General features: G+C 36.7%; 1 protein-coding gene across 2 annotated transcripts in view; it reads left to right on the top strand.

Annotated features, from left to right (window-relative positions):
- WDR41 (WD repeat domain 41) overlaps positions 1–18,342 on the top strand; it is a 52,919-nt gene extending 34,577 nt beyond the window's left edge. The window contains exons 8-14 of one of the 2 annotated variants that reach the window (XR_016511122.1): positions 3,550–3,660; positions 9,591–9,775; positions 12,821–12,942; positions 13,747–13,835; positions 14,744–14,877; positions 17,796–17,998; positions 18,097–18,341. Coding sequence is in view for 1 of the 2 variants with exons in the window: in XM_090276404.1 (XP_090132530.1) it covers positions 3,550–3,660; positions 9,591–9,775; positions 12,821–12,942; positions 13,747–13,835; positions 14,744–14,877; positions 17,796–17,948 (794 nt within the window). In the remaining variant the exon portion in view is untranslated. Of the gene's footprint in view, positions 1–3,549; positions 3,661–9,590; positions 9,776–12,820; positions 12,943–13,746; positions 13,836–14,743; positions 14,878–17,795 lie in introns of both variants that reach the window. The other variant, XM_090276404.1, reaches the window with a different exon arrangement.
- The last annotated feature ends 449 nt before the right edge of the window (positions 18,343–18,791 follow it).

Below are 18,791 nucleotides of genomic sequence, written 5' to 3'. Positions count from 1 at the left end.
TATATTTTAAAGATTTTATTTATTCACTTTTATATTTAAGTATATTTTATTGATTGTGTTATTATAGTTCTCCCAATTTTTACCTTTGTGTCCCCTTCTGCCTGGTACCCCTCTTCCCTCCAGCAGTCTCCTCCCCCCTGCCCTTAATTCATATCCACAGTTTGGGCATTTGAGTTCTTTGGCTTCTCCATTTCCTAGACTATTCTTAACATCCTCCTACTTGTACCTACCAGTTATGCTTCTTAATCCTTGTACCTTTTCCCCATTCTCCACCTTCCCCCTCCCAGCTGATAATTATCCAAATGATCTCCATATCTATGATTCTCTATTCCTTTTCTGGTTGTCTTAGTTTTTTATTTTTTGTTTCTTTTTTTATAGCTTCAGTTGTTGATAGTGTCACCGCTATTTGTTGCCTTTTAATGTTCATAGTTTTGATCTTCTTTTTCTTAAATAAGTCCCTTTAACGTTTCATGTGATAATGGCTTGGTGATGATGAACTTCTTTAGCTTTACCTTCTCTGGGAAGCCCTTTAGCTGTCCTTCCATTCTAAATGATATCATCACTTTGGATACTTCTTGACTGCAAAGTTTCTTTGAGAAATCAGCTGATAGTCTCATGGGTACTCTTTTGTAGGTAACTTGCTTTTAAGATTCTCTATCTTTTACATTTGGCATTTTAATTATGATGTGTCTTAGTGTGGTCCTCTTTAGGTCTAGTTTGTTTGGGACTCTCTGTGTTTCCTGGACTTATATGTTTATTTCCTTCACCAAATTAGGAAAGTTTTCTTTCATTATTTTTTTCAAATAAATTTTCAATTCCTTGCTCTTCCTCTTCTCCTTCTGGCATCCCTGTGATTCAGATGTTGTCACATTTGGAGATGTCCCAGAGTTTTCTTAAACCATCCTCGTTTTTTTAATTCTTGTTTTCTTCTTTCTGTTCTGGTTGAATGTTTATTTCTTCCTTATGTTCCAAATTACAGATTTGAATCCTGGCTTCCTTTCCTTCACTGTTGGTTCCATGTAGATTTTTCTTTATTTCATTTTGTGTAACCATTTTTTTCATGTTGTTACCATACTCAATGAGTTCTTTGTGCATCTTGATCACTAGTGTTTTGAACTCTGCATCTGATAGGTTGGCTCTCTGTTTTGTTTCTCAGGTTTTGTTCTGTTCTTCCATTTGGGTCATATTTCTTTGTCTCTTCAATTTAGCGGCCTCCCTGTGTTTGTTTCTGTGTATTAGCTAGAGCTGCTTTGACTCCCTGTAAAAGGTACCTGTAAATTGTATGGGGAAGAGTCTTAGCTAATTGCCAGGGTGGGGTAACCCGCTTCACCACTGAGTGGCTCTGTGTGAGGGCAGGGCTTTGAGAGGAGACTGTGCCGCTGCCTGGCTTCTGGGGGCTTGTTCAGCACTTGCCCCATTTCTAGTCACTTCACCCACTCCTATATGCGATTGATACCCTTCTGTTGTTGCCCTGGTGGTGAATCCCAGAGTGGGTGGGTTTGCGTATGCTTTAAGTGAAGTTTCCTGAAAATCTTGAAGTTTCTTCCACTGCCCGCCCCCCTTGTGGTTTTCACAGCTAGAAGTTACAAGGATTTATCTTTCTAGCACTGGAACCGCGGGCTATGCGGTCTGGCTTGGGGCTGGGATCACTCACTCCCAGGGTTTCCCTACTGATTTTTATCTACCATGCGTGAATGTGGGACTGCCTGTGCCTGTTCTGCCACCATCTCTCTGTGCCACACCACGTCTCTTCTCCTCTCCGCCCCCTCTCTGTATCTCTGCCCCTCCTACTCATCTGGATGATTGTGGCTTCTTTAAATCTTTGGTCGTTGGACTTTCATACAGTTCGATTTTCTGACAGTTCTGTGTGTTATTTGTTTTGAGATTTAATTGTAATGCTTTCTATGGTTGCACAAGGAGGTGAAGCGTGTCTTCCATCTTGACTGGAAGTCCAGGAAATATAATTTCTGTGTTCACTGGCTGCAGTGACTTTGAAGCTTTATTAGTTAAGCAAGGCTCTCTGCGCTGAGATGTCATCCTGGTGCAGAAGGCTTTTTCTTTTTTTTTTAACCCCTTTTTTAGAATTGACTATTGCTTCTCTTTTATTCTCTAATTTAATTCACATTTAATTCATATTTATTTTATTTTATTGATGTTATTACTTGTGTATGTATACAGGCCATGTTTATGGACTCACTAAAGTTTCATGCTATCTTTAGTACTTTGTAGCTCTTTTTAGAAACCTATTTTGTAGGTTTATTTTCCTTGTCAGTATTTCAGGTTATTATCTCTTGTTAATTTGATTAAACAATACATTGCTTTTTATTCCATAATCCCGACGTCAAGATTATTTGGTAGTATTTCAATTGAAATAGAATTTTCACACAATTTTGATAGGTATGAGGAAGAGTTCCCTTTGTGTTGACTGAAAGACCCTTTTCTTTTGACAGCCACAGTTTGAATTTAAATGGCTGTCATAATTAAATAACCTTGCTAGAGATTTGTCATTTGATAAAAATTGTCCAGAGACAGAATGAAATGTGGCACTGACTTATATTCCAGGGAGGAATGTGAGAAAGAAGAGAGACTTTAATAATTAGCCAACTATTTGGAAAGGATATGTATGACCTCTGAGATCTTTCCACTTCTAAGATATTGGTTTTCCTGATCTGTGAGCATCCACAGCACTGGTAGAGTGCTTATTATAACACTAACTATATCTATTACAAACTTGTTTATAGGTCTCACTACCACTCTAGACTGTGAGTATTTCAGGGCAGTGACTGGGCCTTATTCACATTAGAGATCTAATTTCCTGGGACATAGTAGATGTTCATTCAATGTTTGTTGATTGAATCACTCGAGTTGATTTGATTTTGGATTGGCTGTATTGATTAAAGTTAGGGTTTATATTAGTTTAAATAAAACTATTTGTTTAAAGTCAGACAATGAATAAAGAAACATTGAAAACCTGTAGTGTAAAAAACTGTGGCACACAAAAATTATAAGGCATATTTACCTCAGAGAATTTATAATTTAATGGTTGGTGTATGCCTAGGTATCAAGAAAAGCTTTGAAAAATAAAAGCAGCTGCTGAAGTCTTCTCTGAGTTGAAGTTAAACATAAATTTGTATCTTATTTTGTGGCAATGCTTACTGGCCTGGGAACATGAGTAGAGAAAGCTGATGATAGAGATGATTCAGGGATGTGGGTCAGTAACTGGCTGGGGAGAGAGCGAGGTGGGATAGCTGCACTGCATGGGAGTCCTGAGAAGGACCGGAGCTTCATGGTTGGTAGTGGAATTAGAGGAGTTTTAATGAAGGAACAGAGTCCTAAGGATAGACTCACTTGGAATTTTAGTAGGTCATCTCAAACATCTCAAGCATTTGAAAGAAGTATTTTACAGTAGTATGAATAAGACTCCCCTTGGAGATGGGTTTTCAATACTTTAGACATTTCTAACTTAATGAAATGCTGATGTTTTGAGCAGAAATAGAACTTTATCTTTTTTGACCGTTTAAATAAAATTATATCTGCCTTTTCATTTAGTAATTTTCAGGTTGGTAGCACCCACAGAAGGATCACTAGAATGGGATATTCTTGAAGTTAAGCGCCTCCTTGATCACCAGGATAATATTCTCTCATTGGCTAATGTCAATGGTAAGTTCATTGCGTACATGTTTATATTATGTAAAATTTTGTACTTGTTAATATAACCTGTTATGAGTTTCCATCTTGTTTTGTTCTAGGATTTTTAGAATTATTGTTAAAATAATGCTTTTGATTAGTAGGGATTAGCAGTCTCTTATACTGTGAAATTCAAGTCAGTGGAACTGATCAAGTTTCATAGATTGCTAGGGTAAGGTTTAGGCACAAGGGGAATAGAATGAGGTAGAAAAGACGGAGGAGAACATCATTATCTCAGGCTCTGTGGATGATTTTCATGGGCTGTAAATACTAATGCTTAGCAGCATTTTGGCACTTTTGGCAAATGGTTTTGGCTAGGTTCTTTTTTGTAGACCACACAGTGTATTATATATCAAGTTACAGACTTACAGTTGAATGAGCAGGACTTAAGGTAGTTGTTTTCATGATAGAAGCCTCTCAGAAAATTACACTAAACTAAGGTAATGGTCTACAGAAAATGAGTTATAATCTGCCTTTCCTCATGGTTGTGAGGTTTGACTTGCCAGACATCCTATTTAGCTTCCTAATAATTTTAATGGCTATCTCCTGTGAGCTGAATCTGACATCAGATGGCAGGATAGAATCCCAATCCATAATCCTGGAATTATGTAGTTCACTCTCAAATAAACTGATATCTTACATAATCAGAGTTGTTTCTGGGTGATCTGTGTTCCGAGGTCAGATGAGAGGCCTACTGGGTGGCTTTACTTTGAGAGTGTGAAGGAGGTTGTGAGAGGGTCCGATAAGGATGACATGAATATGATACAGTGGGAGGACTGAACTGTACCTCTGGACATGAGGCCTGGGTGGGCTCTTTTTGAGCAATACTTTGCATAAACATGAGGCAAAGGGAAAGAGGGCCACAGACAGCACTAAGTGTGACTACTTATGCCATTCAGTCACATTTTCAGGTACATCAGTGAGAGTGTTTGTCCCACTTCCAAAATCCTCCTCCCTAATAGCCATCTTGTACAACCCAGCTGCAAGCCTCTCTGAGGACCAGATTTGTCTATGGTGATAGAAGTAACAGTGCTGGAAGCACTCCTTTATCACTTTCTGGGAACTCTTTTTCCTTTAGCTGTAGATGGCAGCACAAAAGGCGAGTTCTTATTTAGAAGACCCTCTGGCACTGAGCCATAAGCTCCAAGGCCCCAGAGCTGCTAAGAAAAGCAGAGCTGTGTTCTGGCCCATTACACCAGTCTTGTCTAGTTGTATGTTTTAGTGGTGAAGCATTGTACTATTGACCCAGTATGGTTCCTTAACAAAGGTGATGAGACGTTACTGAGGTGGCCTTAACTTTATGGCACTTCTTTTGCTGTGTGATATGTAGAGGGGTTTATAAGTTTAACCAAGAAAGCTTTCTTCAAGTATTTCTTGGCCAACTTCTTAAGGGAAGGAAATGGAAAACTAAAGCAAAAAATTAATGAAAACTACAGAAAAGCCCTTTTTACTTTATAAACTCCACGACTATAAAATTACACTACAGATAATAAGGGTATTTAGGAATCATATGGACAAGTAGTCTGGTAAAATTTGACCACGAAGTTGTGACAGTCTGAGCTTATCCATTGGCATGTCTGTCTTGCTGCAGATTTGGGTGATTCTGAAATGATTATGTTGTACAGTTCTCAGCTTCGCTCTCAGTCCTGCTTCTCTCTCCCACCAATTCCAGTGAAAAGTGTAGTCACTGGGTTTGTTACTCACAAGGGAAGTGCATTTTCAGTGAGGTGGCCTCAGGGCAACCTCAGAATGGTAGACAGAACTCCCACAAATGTGAATAACGAATACCAGGTTTGTCAAAGAGAACCCAATGCCTTGGCAGAAGGTTTTCTAAGACAGATGTATAAGATAACCTTGCTTATCTTTTCTGGCAATAGGCTATGGATGCTTCATTCTTTGTTTTACTCCTTTTCTTGTTTTGTGCTGACAAAGTATTAGTATTTGTGAGAGATCGGTAGTCAGATGCCAGGTGAGGTTTTCATACTAAGTGACTTTTGAAAGTCCATCCACATATAATACATCATTGAGGTTGTTTGGTGTGAAACATTTTGAATTACCTGTTTGGGATTATAAATAATTTACACAGTGATAAACTGCATTGAATAAGGTGAATGCCAGTAGTTTTGTTTTTAGTGAAAAATCCCAGCTGAGCTCAAATACTTTTTTCTGTTGCATAGATGAATCACAAACACTTGGAGGATTAAGTCAGAGCAGGCAACTTTGTGGTCTCAATAGGTTATGTTAGTTAACTCTGTTAGGAAACATGCAAAGTTAGAGTCAAGAAGAATCTTCACTCCTTAATTTCTCTAGTTCTTTTGTAGTTTGGAATTGAAAAGAAGAGAGAAAGGTATGAAAAAGAAGGTCCTGAAAATATTAGTTCTCCCTTAACTTTCTCACTATTAATAAAAATAGAAACCTGTTTCTCTCCACAGATGAGAAATGAACTTAGAGCAAATTCTATAGAGTCCATTAATAAACTATAGAAATTGGAACCAAGACAAAATAATGTTTATGTGTATGATTGTTGGTAATTCTTTATTTCTAAGAGATTATTCATCTAGTTATTAGAGATTTCTGTCCTGCTGATTTATTTTATAAATGGAATAATTAAATCATAGTTACTCATATGTATTCCTAAATTACAAGTCACTGAATGTTTGTTTTTTGTTTTTGTTTTTTGTAACTGGAATATGGAATAATACCAGGGTCTCAAAATAAAACCAGGACTTAAAGATAATATTTGATGTCTTTTCAAAATATCTAAACAGTTGTTATTTGATTTTTACAGTTCTCCTCATTTAATGCACGAGAAATCCAAACGAGAAAAAGTTAAATGACTTTCTAGAGACCACAAGGCTAGTAATGGGCAGAGCCAAAGTTAGAACTTGGCTTTCTAGACTCATGCTGCATTATTCTATTCTACCTTACCCTAAATATGTAAAAATGAAAATACATTACATTTTTTCATGATAATTTTTTATCTCAGCAGTTGGACATTTTCTGTTAACATATATAGTCTTAGTTGACCCACTAATTTCATTTTCCTTAAAGGATTTGAAAACTTGTTATTGTACAAGTAATACATAGTCATAGTAGAAAAATTAGGAAAGGTGTATATATTAAAATTAAAAATTTCCCACCATACAGTGTTAAGCACTGGTCCATATATTGGGTTGGCAAAAGGTTCATTTGTTTGTTTTTTTCTGTAAGATGGCTCTACTAGTGCTTGTTGTCTCTAACTTCATTTGAAACAATTTTGTTAGATTGTATTGTGACAGCTGTCATATCCACGTGCATTAAAAAAAACCCATCAAAATTGGTGAGTTTTTGTGTAGCCATTGAAGATAGAAGAAAATATGCAACATTCTTGGCATATTATGCTTTATTATTTCAAAAAAGGTAAAAATTCAACTGTAATGCAAAAAGAGACTTGTCAGTGGATGGAGAAGATGCTGTGACTGTCTGAATGCATCAAAAGGGGATTGTGAAGTTTCATGCTGGAGATTTCTCACTGGACGATGCTCCATAGTCAGGTAGAACAGTTTCAGTTGATAGCGATCAAATTGAGACATTAATTGAGATCAGTCAGCATTATACCACGCAGTACGTAGTCGACATTCTCAAAATATTCAAATGAATAGTTATTGGTGAAAATGAAAAATGTGTCTTATTTTACAGAATAAATCACACCAATTTTTTGGCCAACCCAATACTTCTAGATGTTTTTCTGGGTATATATGTATGTGTGTATATGTGTATACATATGGTTTGCTGTTTTGTAATAGTATGTCATGATTGTATTTCCATATCAATATAAACATACTTTGTAACTTAATTTTCAGTAACGGCATTACTATTTCATTTTGTGGATGTCTTATTTATTCAGTCCTCAATTGTATGTTTAGGTTATCTTCGGAATTTTTATATTATGTATAACAACTTTGTTACATATGTCTTTTATGTATACTTTCCTCTCGATAAATTCCCAGAAGTGGACATGCTGAATCAATGGGTTTACTTGTTTTTTTTTAAGGTTTTGATGCGAAACTCCAAATTTGAAGTGATTATATCACTTTATACTAGGATGTTAGTAGTGTGTGGCGTGCTGATTTCCTTTGCTTTTGCCAGCATTAGAGTGTTTTCCTGTTTTACAATCTTTCCCAATTTGCAAGTCAATAAATACTGTCTCATTGCTTTTAGTGTTATTATTATTATTAAGGGAGTTGAACATCTATTCACATATTTATTGACCATTTATTTGTATTTCTTGTTTTGCCTGTTCAAGCCTTTTACCCGTATTTTCTGCTGCAGTATTTATTTTGTTGATTTTCAAGAACTCTTAGGTATCAGGTATAATAAACCTATTTTGAATTCTAAGTTGCAAATTTTCCCCATCTTTTGTCATTTAAATGTATTATATTTTTTGCTAAGATGCTCAGATACCTGTCCCCAACCCCACCCTGCCTCCTTTAGAGCCTTTCAGTGCCCAATATTCATAAAAAAGTATTCACCTTTATTTTCTTCAATCTTTTCAGTATCTTCAATGTTTAATCTCTTTAAAATTTATTTTGGTAGGAAATTATTTACACACACACACATACTCACACACACACATACACGGCTCTACCCCAAGTTCTTGGCTCAGAGCACCTAAAAACCATTGTAATTTCCTAAGTGATGAAAGCCCAAGGAGCATCTTTTGCTCTAATATTTCCTGACATAGGGTACTAAATCTCTTGGAATTTCCTGGGTGATAGCAGTGTCTTTTGTTCTAGTGAGGCCACTCACTTTTTCTGGGCTCCTGGATGGGTCTGGTTAACCAGAAAGACTAAACCATGATTAGAAGCTTGGAATTTTCAGCTCTACCCCTCATTCTCCAGAGAAGGGAGAAGGGCTGGAAATGGAATTAATAATTGATCATGCCTACATGGTGAAGCCTCCAGAGAATTCCCAACAGTGTGGGATTTGGAGAGGTTCCAAATTTCGAATCTGTGGAAGTGCTTGGAGAGGGTATGGAAGCCCTTCCCACATACCTTGTTCCGTGCATCTTCTCCATCTGGATGCTCATCTGTATCTTTTATCACAGCTGTCCCCAACTTTTTTGGCACCAGGGGACTGGTTTTGTGGAAGACAATTTTTCCACAGACCGGAGTTGGGGGATAGTTTCGGAATGATTCAAGTGCATTGCATTCAAGCTCACCTCCTGCTGTGTGGCCTGGTTCCCTGCTATATCGTATTCTTTTATAATATACTGGTAAGCATTAAATAAGCTGTTTTCCTGAGTTCTTTGAGGGGCTCCAGCAAATTAATTGACCCAAGGAGGGGGCATGAGAACCTTCGATGTGTAGCTGATCATAAGGAAGCATAGATAACAACTTGGATTTGCTGTTGGCATCTGAAGTGGGGGTAGCAGTCTTGTAGGACTGAGCCCTTAACCTCTGACATCTAATGCTGTCTCCAGGTAGATAGCGTTAGAACTGAGTTAAATTGTAGGTCACTGGCTGTTTTCACAGTACTGCTTGGTGTGGGAAAACCCCACACATGTGTGAGTGTGGAAGTGATGTGAGAGTAAAGGAGAAATGTAGGTTTTCTAAATAGTGTATGATCCAGGTTATGGTTCTTTTATTTGTATTTATTTTTATTCCCCAAATACTTAATTAAATATTCCAGCATGAAGTATTTTTCTTTGTTCACTAATTGAAATGCAATCATTATCTAAATAAGTAAACTTGAGTCTGTTACTGGTTTGTGTGTTCTGTTACATTAATCTTTCTGTTTGGCTCATCTATGTACCTCACTGTTTTTATTGTTCTGGTTTTATAGAGCATTGCTACTAGGCAGTCCATTCATTGTTACCTGTAGGTAAAATGATCAATAATGAGACATATGTGACCTTTGCCTAGATTTGAGTTTTGTGACTGGCTCCCATGTTGGAGAACTGATTATCTGGGATATCCTGGACTGGACCATGCAGGCCTGTGAACGCAACTTCTGGGACCCATCTCCACAGCTGGACAGCCAGCAAGAAATAAAACTCTGTCAAAAACCAAATGACATTTCTATTCATCATTTCACATGGGATGAAGAGGTAAAAAGAAATCGAGAAAACATCTCTAAACTTGCCTTTTTAAATAAACCCAGTTTCCAATTTTAAACTTACTCTCATGATGGAAATAGAAAGGTATCATTCCTCATGTTCAAGTTGTGCTTTCAAATATTCTGATATTTTTCAAATGTTATACAACTTGCATTAAAAAAGGGGGGCATTTTAATCTTAGCTCCTGTTCTTAAGGCAAGGGAGTGATTAAATGGCCACAGATTTAAAAGCTCTGTTGAAATTTTGGGTTGGGTAAAATAATCCCATAGGATTTGAGGATAATGCTTTAAATTGTTTTAAGAAACACTTTGGGGAAGAATCCTTTGAAGATTCTGGCGCAGTTCATAAAGAGATAAAGGAAATTAAGAAATTGAAGAGTTCTTTCTTTTTTTCTTTCTTTTTTTCTCTTTTAGTCTATTAGCATCCAGGGGCAAGATGACTGTGTGAGAATGACTGGTTTCAGGCCTTTAGGCCTTGGCAGTGATGCTCTTGAAGTACTTTATGTCTTTTTCTGTAGTAAGAGATTAATAACAATGGATTAATGAATCCTGCCTCAGAAAATGTATTTAAAGGGGAGTTACTTTTCTAAATGTAATCATAAGAAATGTTTAAGAGTTGTAACCTTTGAGGAGAGGAGTTGGGGGAGCTTTTATGTCACTTTATTTCGTGCCTTTCTATACTGTTTAACTTCTCTAATCATATGCACGCCATTATTTTTATTTCTACATTTCATAAATAATGGTCTGGATGGGAAGAGTATTGTATTTTTAAATTTTCTTTGCACCTCTTTTACTTTAAAAAACAAACAATAGGATAAGGCTAGGCTACAGAACACTAATATACCCAAAGATTAAGTTTCTTTATATCCCAACTTAATTTTGAAAAAAAAAACAAAAAACATATATATATATATATATATATATATATTTATGATAAAAACAATGGGGTTTCAGAAAAGATGGAAACTAGATTTCTTAAAGTTGTAGTCCTCAAAATTATATACGTATTCTTAGTTTTCTCTTTAAAATATTTTCTCCCTTTTAAAAAAATTGGTGTTTAAAGTTTGTTCATTTTGCATTTTTTAATCTTAAAAATTTTGATTGATGCTTACAAGTACTGTAAATGCTTGCTAAAACATTACTCAATTTTTCCTCTCTAATAGAGTGTTCTTTCGTTCTCTGGGTGAGGGCGTTAATTATTGATTACGGGTGATTGATAAGAGTGACTCTGTTGACTCATTGCAGCCTAAAAGCTCATTAATTGTCTAGGTGTGGATATCATTTTTTTTTTGTGACCTTGACACTGATTCTCAGCTTGCATTGCTAAATGCAGAGTACACATTCTGAGATTCAGGTGGATCATACCAGATTTAGACTCTGGTAAGCCTTGGGGTCATGCTTTGGTCCAGACACTGCAGGTCTGAGTTGGGTTTGTAGCCTTTGAGGCTGCATGAGAAGGGTTCAAACAACAGAGAGGCAATCTGTAGGAGTTTTGAAAGGTCTGGGAAGGCAGCCAGTGGATGTTTCTCTCTTACATTGATGTTTCTCTCCCTCTTTTTCTCCCTCCCTTCCCCTCTCTCTAAAAAATAAGATAAAATAGAAAGGTCTGCCTTACTGGGGTATCTAATGAGTAGGAATAAATGATTCTAAGACAAGTGCTAACAGAAGTCTAGTGACTTGCAAAGTGATTTCAGAACCTAGGTGATGTGGTATGAGGAAAGAGCAAGGGACCGGAGTAACTTGAGTATAATATTAACTCCTTCTCTTAATATTTTGTGTGACTTTAATCTTTCACTTTTAACTTGTTTACCTGGCAAATGCTGATAATACTTGCTTTCCCTATCTTAATGAGATGTCGTGAGGCCGAAGCAAGATATATACAAGGCAGGACCCAACAAAACCTGGAATTTATTTATAAAAAATTGTGTATTCTCAGGTTTTTAAATTTCAGTCACCTTCCAAATACTCTGTTTGATACAATACATCTGTTGAGACGTTTTTCTTTCCACAGCTCAAAATAGTTTTTGAATTTGTTGATGCCTTTTAGTGCTTCTGCCATTTTTTGTTTCACCTCTTCCACATCAGCAAAATGTTTCCCTTTGAGGACTTTTTTCATCAGGTAAACAAAAAATAGTTGCTTGGAGCAAGATGAGGTGAATAGGGAGGGTGGGGCAGGGGTCATGCCATTTTTGGTCAAAACTGCTGAACACTCAGCACGGTGTGGGCAGGAGCGAGCCTGTAAATCACCCATCATGAAATGGGCAGATGTGTTGAGTCTTCAGAAACATTCACTGAAGACAAACACAGCCTCTCACAACACCACCAGCTGGTACACTGATGCAGATGGGTTCCTAGAACACTAACCTAGAGGGGGAAGCCTGTACTACAAGGGGCCCACCCTCCAGGAGATAACTCCGGTGTTTTTTGGGTCCCCCCTCGTATTGGTGAAAAACTGTCAAAAGCTAAAAGTCGTCTTAATAAAAAGTTATTTCTAATACTACATTTGGAAAAAGGTTTTTGTGAAACCTTCAGAGGATCTTAAGATGACAGTGCCACCATAGCATAGGCTTCTTTCGTGTCCTTTATCGGTCTCTAGATTGTTGAAGGTATGGAGTACAAGTAATTTGCCTCATACTTTGCAGGCAAACAAAGCTAAGTAATTTTCTTAAGGTTACAGTATTTCGTGAATGAAGACTTAGCTGTACCTCAGCAGCTTCTGCTGCAGGGCCAGGCCACCAGCCATAAGCGCCTTTCACTAGCTGTCATAGTTCAGTGAGGAAGGACATGACGCTGATGGGTGCAATATACAGAGCTTTCTCTGTATCAGCAGTGTTGTCCTTCTGCCGTCTAAATGCTGAGCTTTCCTTTGTGATTTGAAGTTTTTGGACTTCAGCGGGCAGCACAGTAATTTGAGCTGAAGGCTGGGAATAGGGGAGGGTAACAGTGGCTCTCTGATGTCACACTACTGCTGGAAATCTATTATACTGGGTGGTGGTAAGCACTGGTTTTATGCCCGTTCCTGAATTTCTCCCCCCAGAATGTATTTGCTGCCGTTGGAAGGGGTATATACGTGTATAACCTTCAAATGAAGCGTGTGATTGCCTGCCAGAAAACTGCACATGACTCCAATGTCCTGCACATTGCCAAACTTCCAAACAGGTACAAGTTCCCATCTGTTCTGCAACAGATGAAAGAAATTCATAGTTCCCAGGGTTACCACTGCTATTTCTGAAGTGGCAAAGTTGCCTGGCTTTGTGGCTCTGTATTCTTTTGGAAATGGAGAATACCATGTGGTTGTCTCTAACAGAAGAGTTTGTGGCAGTATATTACAAAATTACAAAAAGCATGGTTCAAATGAATTACATTAAATTTCATTATAGGAAGGGATACTTTAAAATATTGTATTTATTAAAGATAAAAGACTTTTGGGCACTTCCTATGTGCTAATTTTTCTTTTTGTGCTCTATATAAACACATCTTTGGCATTATTTATAGCCAGAATCAAATGGAAGTCTCCGTTGTTGAAGGTTGATAAGTGAGGACTTTCCTCTCAGAGTAAATTTGGCTGCTGAATTTTTAGGAAGGAAATTATACGAAAGGAATAGTATTATTTTCTATGCAGGGTATTTTTATAGTGAGAGGCAACCTGAGAAGAGATATAGTGAGAGGAGGGCATGGAACTGCTAGGATATTATGAAATGGAATTCATACCCTGTTTTCCTTAATGTATTTTTTAAAATGGAGATGAAATATAACATTTGAGCCAATATAACAATATAATATGTGTCTTTCCTGAAAAGCGCTTTTACTTTGCATTGGAAAGCCATGTTAAATTGTGATTTTTATCAGCCCCTGCCAAGATTTGAACAAAAGCAACTGAGGGCTCCACTGATGCCTTTCACTGCAGATTTGCCATTGGCCCTCCATGGCGCTCTTTTCATCACTGATTTTCTGTCCTGACAGGCAGTTAATCTCATGCTCAGAAGATGGCAGTGTACGCATTTGGGAGTTACGGGAAAAACAGCAGCTTGCAGCTGAACCTGTACCAACAGGTGTGTGTGTGTGTGTCTTTTCTTCAGAAGGCAGTCTTTCTATTTTTCCTTATGTGAAATCCAGAAGAAAGGCAGTTACGTATAACCACAAGAATAATATACATGTGCTCCAAATAGGCAAAAGATATTTGCATGAAGCATATGGTAATTGCAATGGAGGGTTCACATCTTAATATTGCTTTAATATAGAATTGCCGGTTCACTTCTATTCAAGTCAACTAGGATTTTATTGTTTTGAGGGGAAACTTAATTTCTGGTAATCTGACTGACAAATGAAATAATTATTCATTTGTATTGTTTATAGTTGTACCTGATACATAAACAGTTTGTATGGTCAGATATCAAACTAAAGTGTTCTTTTAGCCTCGAAGCATTATCACCAGCATTAAACTCAGTTTGTAGAAAAACAGACTTTTGTACTTATAATCTCAAGAACTCTTGACTTTCATGTGTTTGGTTTGTTAACAACCTTTGCATGAGAAATCAGATGCTGGTTACCTCTGGAGTTTCTTCTGATTATCTGAAGTCATAGGATATTGTTTTTGGACACTTAGTTCCTTTCAGTCCACCTTGGTGATAGAGCTGAGTTGTGGCCTTTTTTTGGACACTGCCACGCAGGCCTTTTGCTTCTCCTCTTTCATTTTGTCATGTTAATACACCTCCACCAGTGGGTAAGGAGGGGCAACAAAGAGTGATCAGCAACAAGCCACGTTAGTTAAGACAGATGAAATAAAGTAACATTAAAAAAAAAAATCTAGCCTAGTGCCTGGTACCATCCCTTTAGCTCATGACTAAAATAAGTGCAGAAGATCTTCGCATTTCAATGTTGGTTTTCTGATCTTATATTATTAACATAAGTAAAGAGCACGGTAATTTTGAAAATGACTAAAATGATTGTGTTTTTCTAGGTTTTTTTAACATGTGGGGATTTGGAAGAGTGAACAAACAAGCCAGCCAACCTGTTAAAAAGCCACAAGAAAATGCCACTTCCTGTTTACTAGAACTTATTGGAGATTTGATTGGACACTCATCATCTGTAGAGGTATTGCTTTTAATAGGCATATAAGTGTCCAGGGACTTCCTCCTTTTGCATCTCAACTGTCTTCATTCAGTTGGTTTCATAAAGACCTATACTTTCTCTTACCTGTAGGTTTTTGCTGAATCAAAACATGGAATAGGATAGTCATAATATGTGCAATTAGGATCTCTCTTTATAGAGACATAATTTGAGAAACCAAGGGATGTGTTACTTCTAAGTCAGCAATTTTTAACCTTTTTCATCTCATGGCACACATAAACTACTAAAATTCTGCAACGCACCAAAAGTACATTTTTTTGCTAATCTGACAAAAAAGTAGGTATAATTTTGATCCATTCACACACTAAGTTGCTATTGTTATGTTGGCTGTTGTCATTTTTTTTATTTGACAACCTAAAGGAAAAGAGGTCAGTGCCCCTGACTAAATAGTCAGGTATTGCATGTTCTAAAAGTTCTTGCGGCACATTAGTCGAAAATTGCTGTTGTAAATAATAGGCTTAATCACCAGTATTTACGAGATCTAGACAGCTGACAGTAAGGACAATGTGAATAATGTTGAGTATGTAATAGAAGCAAATAAAGGATGAATGGAGGTTGTCGTTATATATGTAGAGCTAGCTTTACGGGATCTAATTCTAGCGGCCTTTATCATATTCATGTATAGAGCGCTGTTTTACCTTCCTTTGAAACATAATAATTTGTCAGCTTTAGTAAAACCCAGTGTCTTGATAATCAGTATGCATATATGAAAATATTAGTTTAGAATCATAAAATGCATACAATTCTAACTTGTGGATATCCCAATATATTAATATTTCCTATAGGCACCATTGCGTGTAATTAAGGAATAAGATTAGTCGAGATAAAGAGATGACTGGAACTAGTAATAGAATGATAGCAGTATATGCAAAGCCCTAAGTAATGACTTTCTTGAATTGTTCTTCCCTGTTTCATAGACATGGAGGAACAAATTCTCATTTGAGAGTGCACTTCTGCTTAGGAGCAGAAGCGCCGCACTTGATATGGAGCATTCCCCATATTTCAGCCACTCTACTAGACAGTGGAGTTTACAAAGAGATGTAAATACAACCCATATAAGTATGGATCTTATACTTGAGTAGAGAGAAAGGATATAGACCCAATAAGCTGTTAATCTAGGCTTCTTACGTGGACCCAGATGCACAACAAACAGTGAATATCCAGGACTTAGAAGAAAATGGGTAGTGGAGGATACGGGACTTGAGACTTGAGCTGACCTTGAAACTTGGATAGGATTGATGCTCCCAGATGTTGGGTACTCATCTTTACTTTCCTCTAACAAGTAGCCCAGTTGTTTTTGTTTTGTTGTTAACTTTGTGTTCATTTTCTTGGTTCTAGTGTGGTTTGGGAGTGGTAAGGATAAAGTGTGGTAGAAGGCAAAAATAGGACCTACTTGGTAGCAAGGAGTGGATTCACTAGGCTGGAGCATTGGGTTTCTGTGAACACATGCCAATCTAGGAGATAAAGCCTGGGAAAGTAGTTTTAGTTAGATTATGACTGCCCTATGGAATGTAAGGCTGAGGAGTTTGGATTTTATTTTTGAAGTCATAGGAACCCATTAAAGGTTTCTCAGTGGCGGGGAAACCTTCAATGTGGCACATTTGTCACAATATAGAAATGTCAGATTCTTAGGAATTTTTCTGAGTGAATGTATTGGATACTTAAGGTTTTTTGTTTGTTTGTTTTTTAATTTAATATCTCTGGCTTCATTGAGAAAATCTAGGCTCTTAGGTACTATCTCCTGAATTTCCTCCTTCCTTTTATTATATTTTCATCTGTACTCTAAACCAACCCCTCTGTGTTCTGAATTCCGTCTTTTCCATGTCCTGAGGAATTTTGTTCCAATGTTAACCTCCTTCACTCCTGTATAATGAGCTGAGGCCTCATCCTGCTGTCTTTGGAAATGTTTAAAGTATTTCAGAGACGACTCTCATCCTATTGTTTTATTTCTCTCCTTTATTTCACTCTTTCCCTTGGAGGAGCTCATCCTTTTTGTGGCTTCATTTTTCTCCTCTGCTGCCCGCTCTCCAGTCCATGACATCCATGCTGCTTTCTCTTCAACTCTCTATCTTCCTGTTCTTAAGTTTCCAGCCCATTCCTTCACTTGGTGTGACCTTCCCTGTTTTTGGATATGTTTATGGTTTTGAAACTTTCTCTGACAGTTTCAGTTATTATTGACCTGTGTCATTATTGACCTGTGTCCTCTTTTTCTGAATTTGTGGCAAGTTATAGTCTGAACTACATTATTATATAGTACCTGATCACACAGTCTTTAACTAGTGCCCTATTTCAGCTATGATTCGGTATCACCACAGAATTAGAACCTTCGTGAGGGTAGAGATCATAAGCATATAGACAACAGTAAATGCTTATGGATGGATTGATTATATCTCCTTTTACTTACAGATCTGAAGCCAGTGTTTATCTTGGAGAATTTTAAATTCAGACTTTTTTTTTGGTAGCCATTTGTGTATAAATAATGAGGCAAGTATAAATGATTAAGTGAAATAGATCTGGCAAGCAGGACTTCTGACCAAATCTTAAAACCAGTACTTGAAGAATAATATGGTAAAATTCAGAAGCTACTTTGGGAATTTATGTACATTACAAAAATAGCTGTTATAGTGCTGTAGTTGAGCAGTGTTAAAGTTCTGATTACTAAAATACTAGATATTGGTCTACTATTTAGTTTTAGTATTTATGTATTTGTATGTGACTATTATCAACACTTAAAATTTCTCATGGAAATGATACGGAATTTTACATTCAGATCCAAATACGTCTCCAGGGTATACATCTTACAAGCAAACATGTTGATCTAATTTGGCTCCTTCTCTTCTCCTTGAAGTTCCTATACTCAGTAGTTTTAAATTTCTTTACAGATGTTTCTGTACTTTGAAGATCATGGACTAGTGACATGTTCTGCTGATCATCTCATTATTTTGTGGAAAAATGGAGAACGAGAATCTGGATTGCGCAGTTTAAAATTATTTCAAAAATTAGAGGAGAATGGTGACTTATATCTTACTGTCTAGTTTAGGGAATTTGGAATACATGTGCATGAACCTTTAACATCAAATATAGGGTAATACTCTGAAACCATTAACATATTGCTGACTTAAATGTGTAATATATATTTTTGTCACGTTATAAACATCTGATTGTTTGACTTCTTTTTTGTAGGCATGCAAACCAGCAACAAGTTGCTTCTTAGGTGTGCGTACATCCACCAAAGAATATACCACAAGTATTTTAGCAGTGAATATTGAAAAAGTGAAGTTTGCAGATCATACTACAAATAAACATCTGTTGATACAGAATTAAATTATACCATAATGTCCTTACAAAAATATTTTTATGCTTTAAAAAAATTTTACACCAGAAATTATGAGCTCATGGTTAATGAGCATAGTACTCAGAATCTCTTACTTTCTTTATTTAGTATAATTTTATTACTTCTAAATAAATTCTTATTCATTATTAGATATTTTTAAAAGTTGCATAGATTTTGAAATACTTTTTTCTTCAAAATGAATATTTTATACCTGTTCATTCCTTTAAACATTTATTTAAGGAACCTGCTTTTAAGGAAATAAATGTACATTATATTTATAGAAGATATTTTGGGAGAAAAACCCACTGAAGAAGAGTAGGATGTAGTATAACTTGAATTGAAACCTAGAGATGTCCAGAAAACTGTCTCTTCCCAGTAGGAAACGGAGCTTGCATCAAAATGGCACTTTGTGCTGCTGTTGAAGTGGTGAGTGCTCTTCAGTGAGCTTCTTAATTTGAACCTAGATCTTCTGAGGAGGTGCAAATAGAACACTAAAACTGTGATATTAATTAGAAGTTTTTTATTTTTTGGTTATCTTTAGAGC

This window comes from Furipterus horrens, unplaced genomic scaffold, assembly GCF_987537825.1.
Source record: "Furipterus horrens unplaced genomic scaffold, mFurHor1.1.pri manual_scaffold_5, whole genome shotgun sequence".
NCBI classification, from domain to species: Eukaryota; Metazoa; Chordata; class Mammalia; order Chiroptera; family Furipteridae; genus Furipterus; species Furipterus horrens.
Note: the sequence above shows the minus strand (reverse complement) of the source record. Positions and strands in the feature narration are given on the sequence as shown.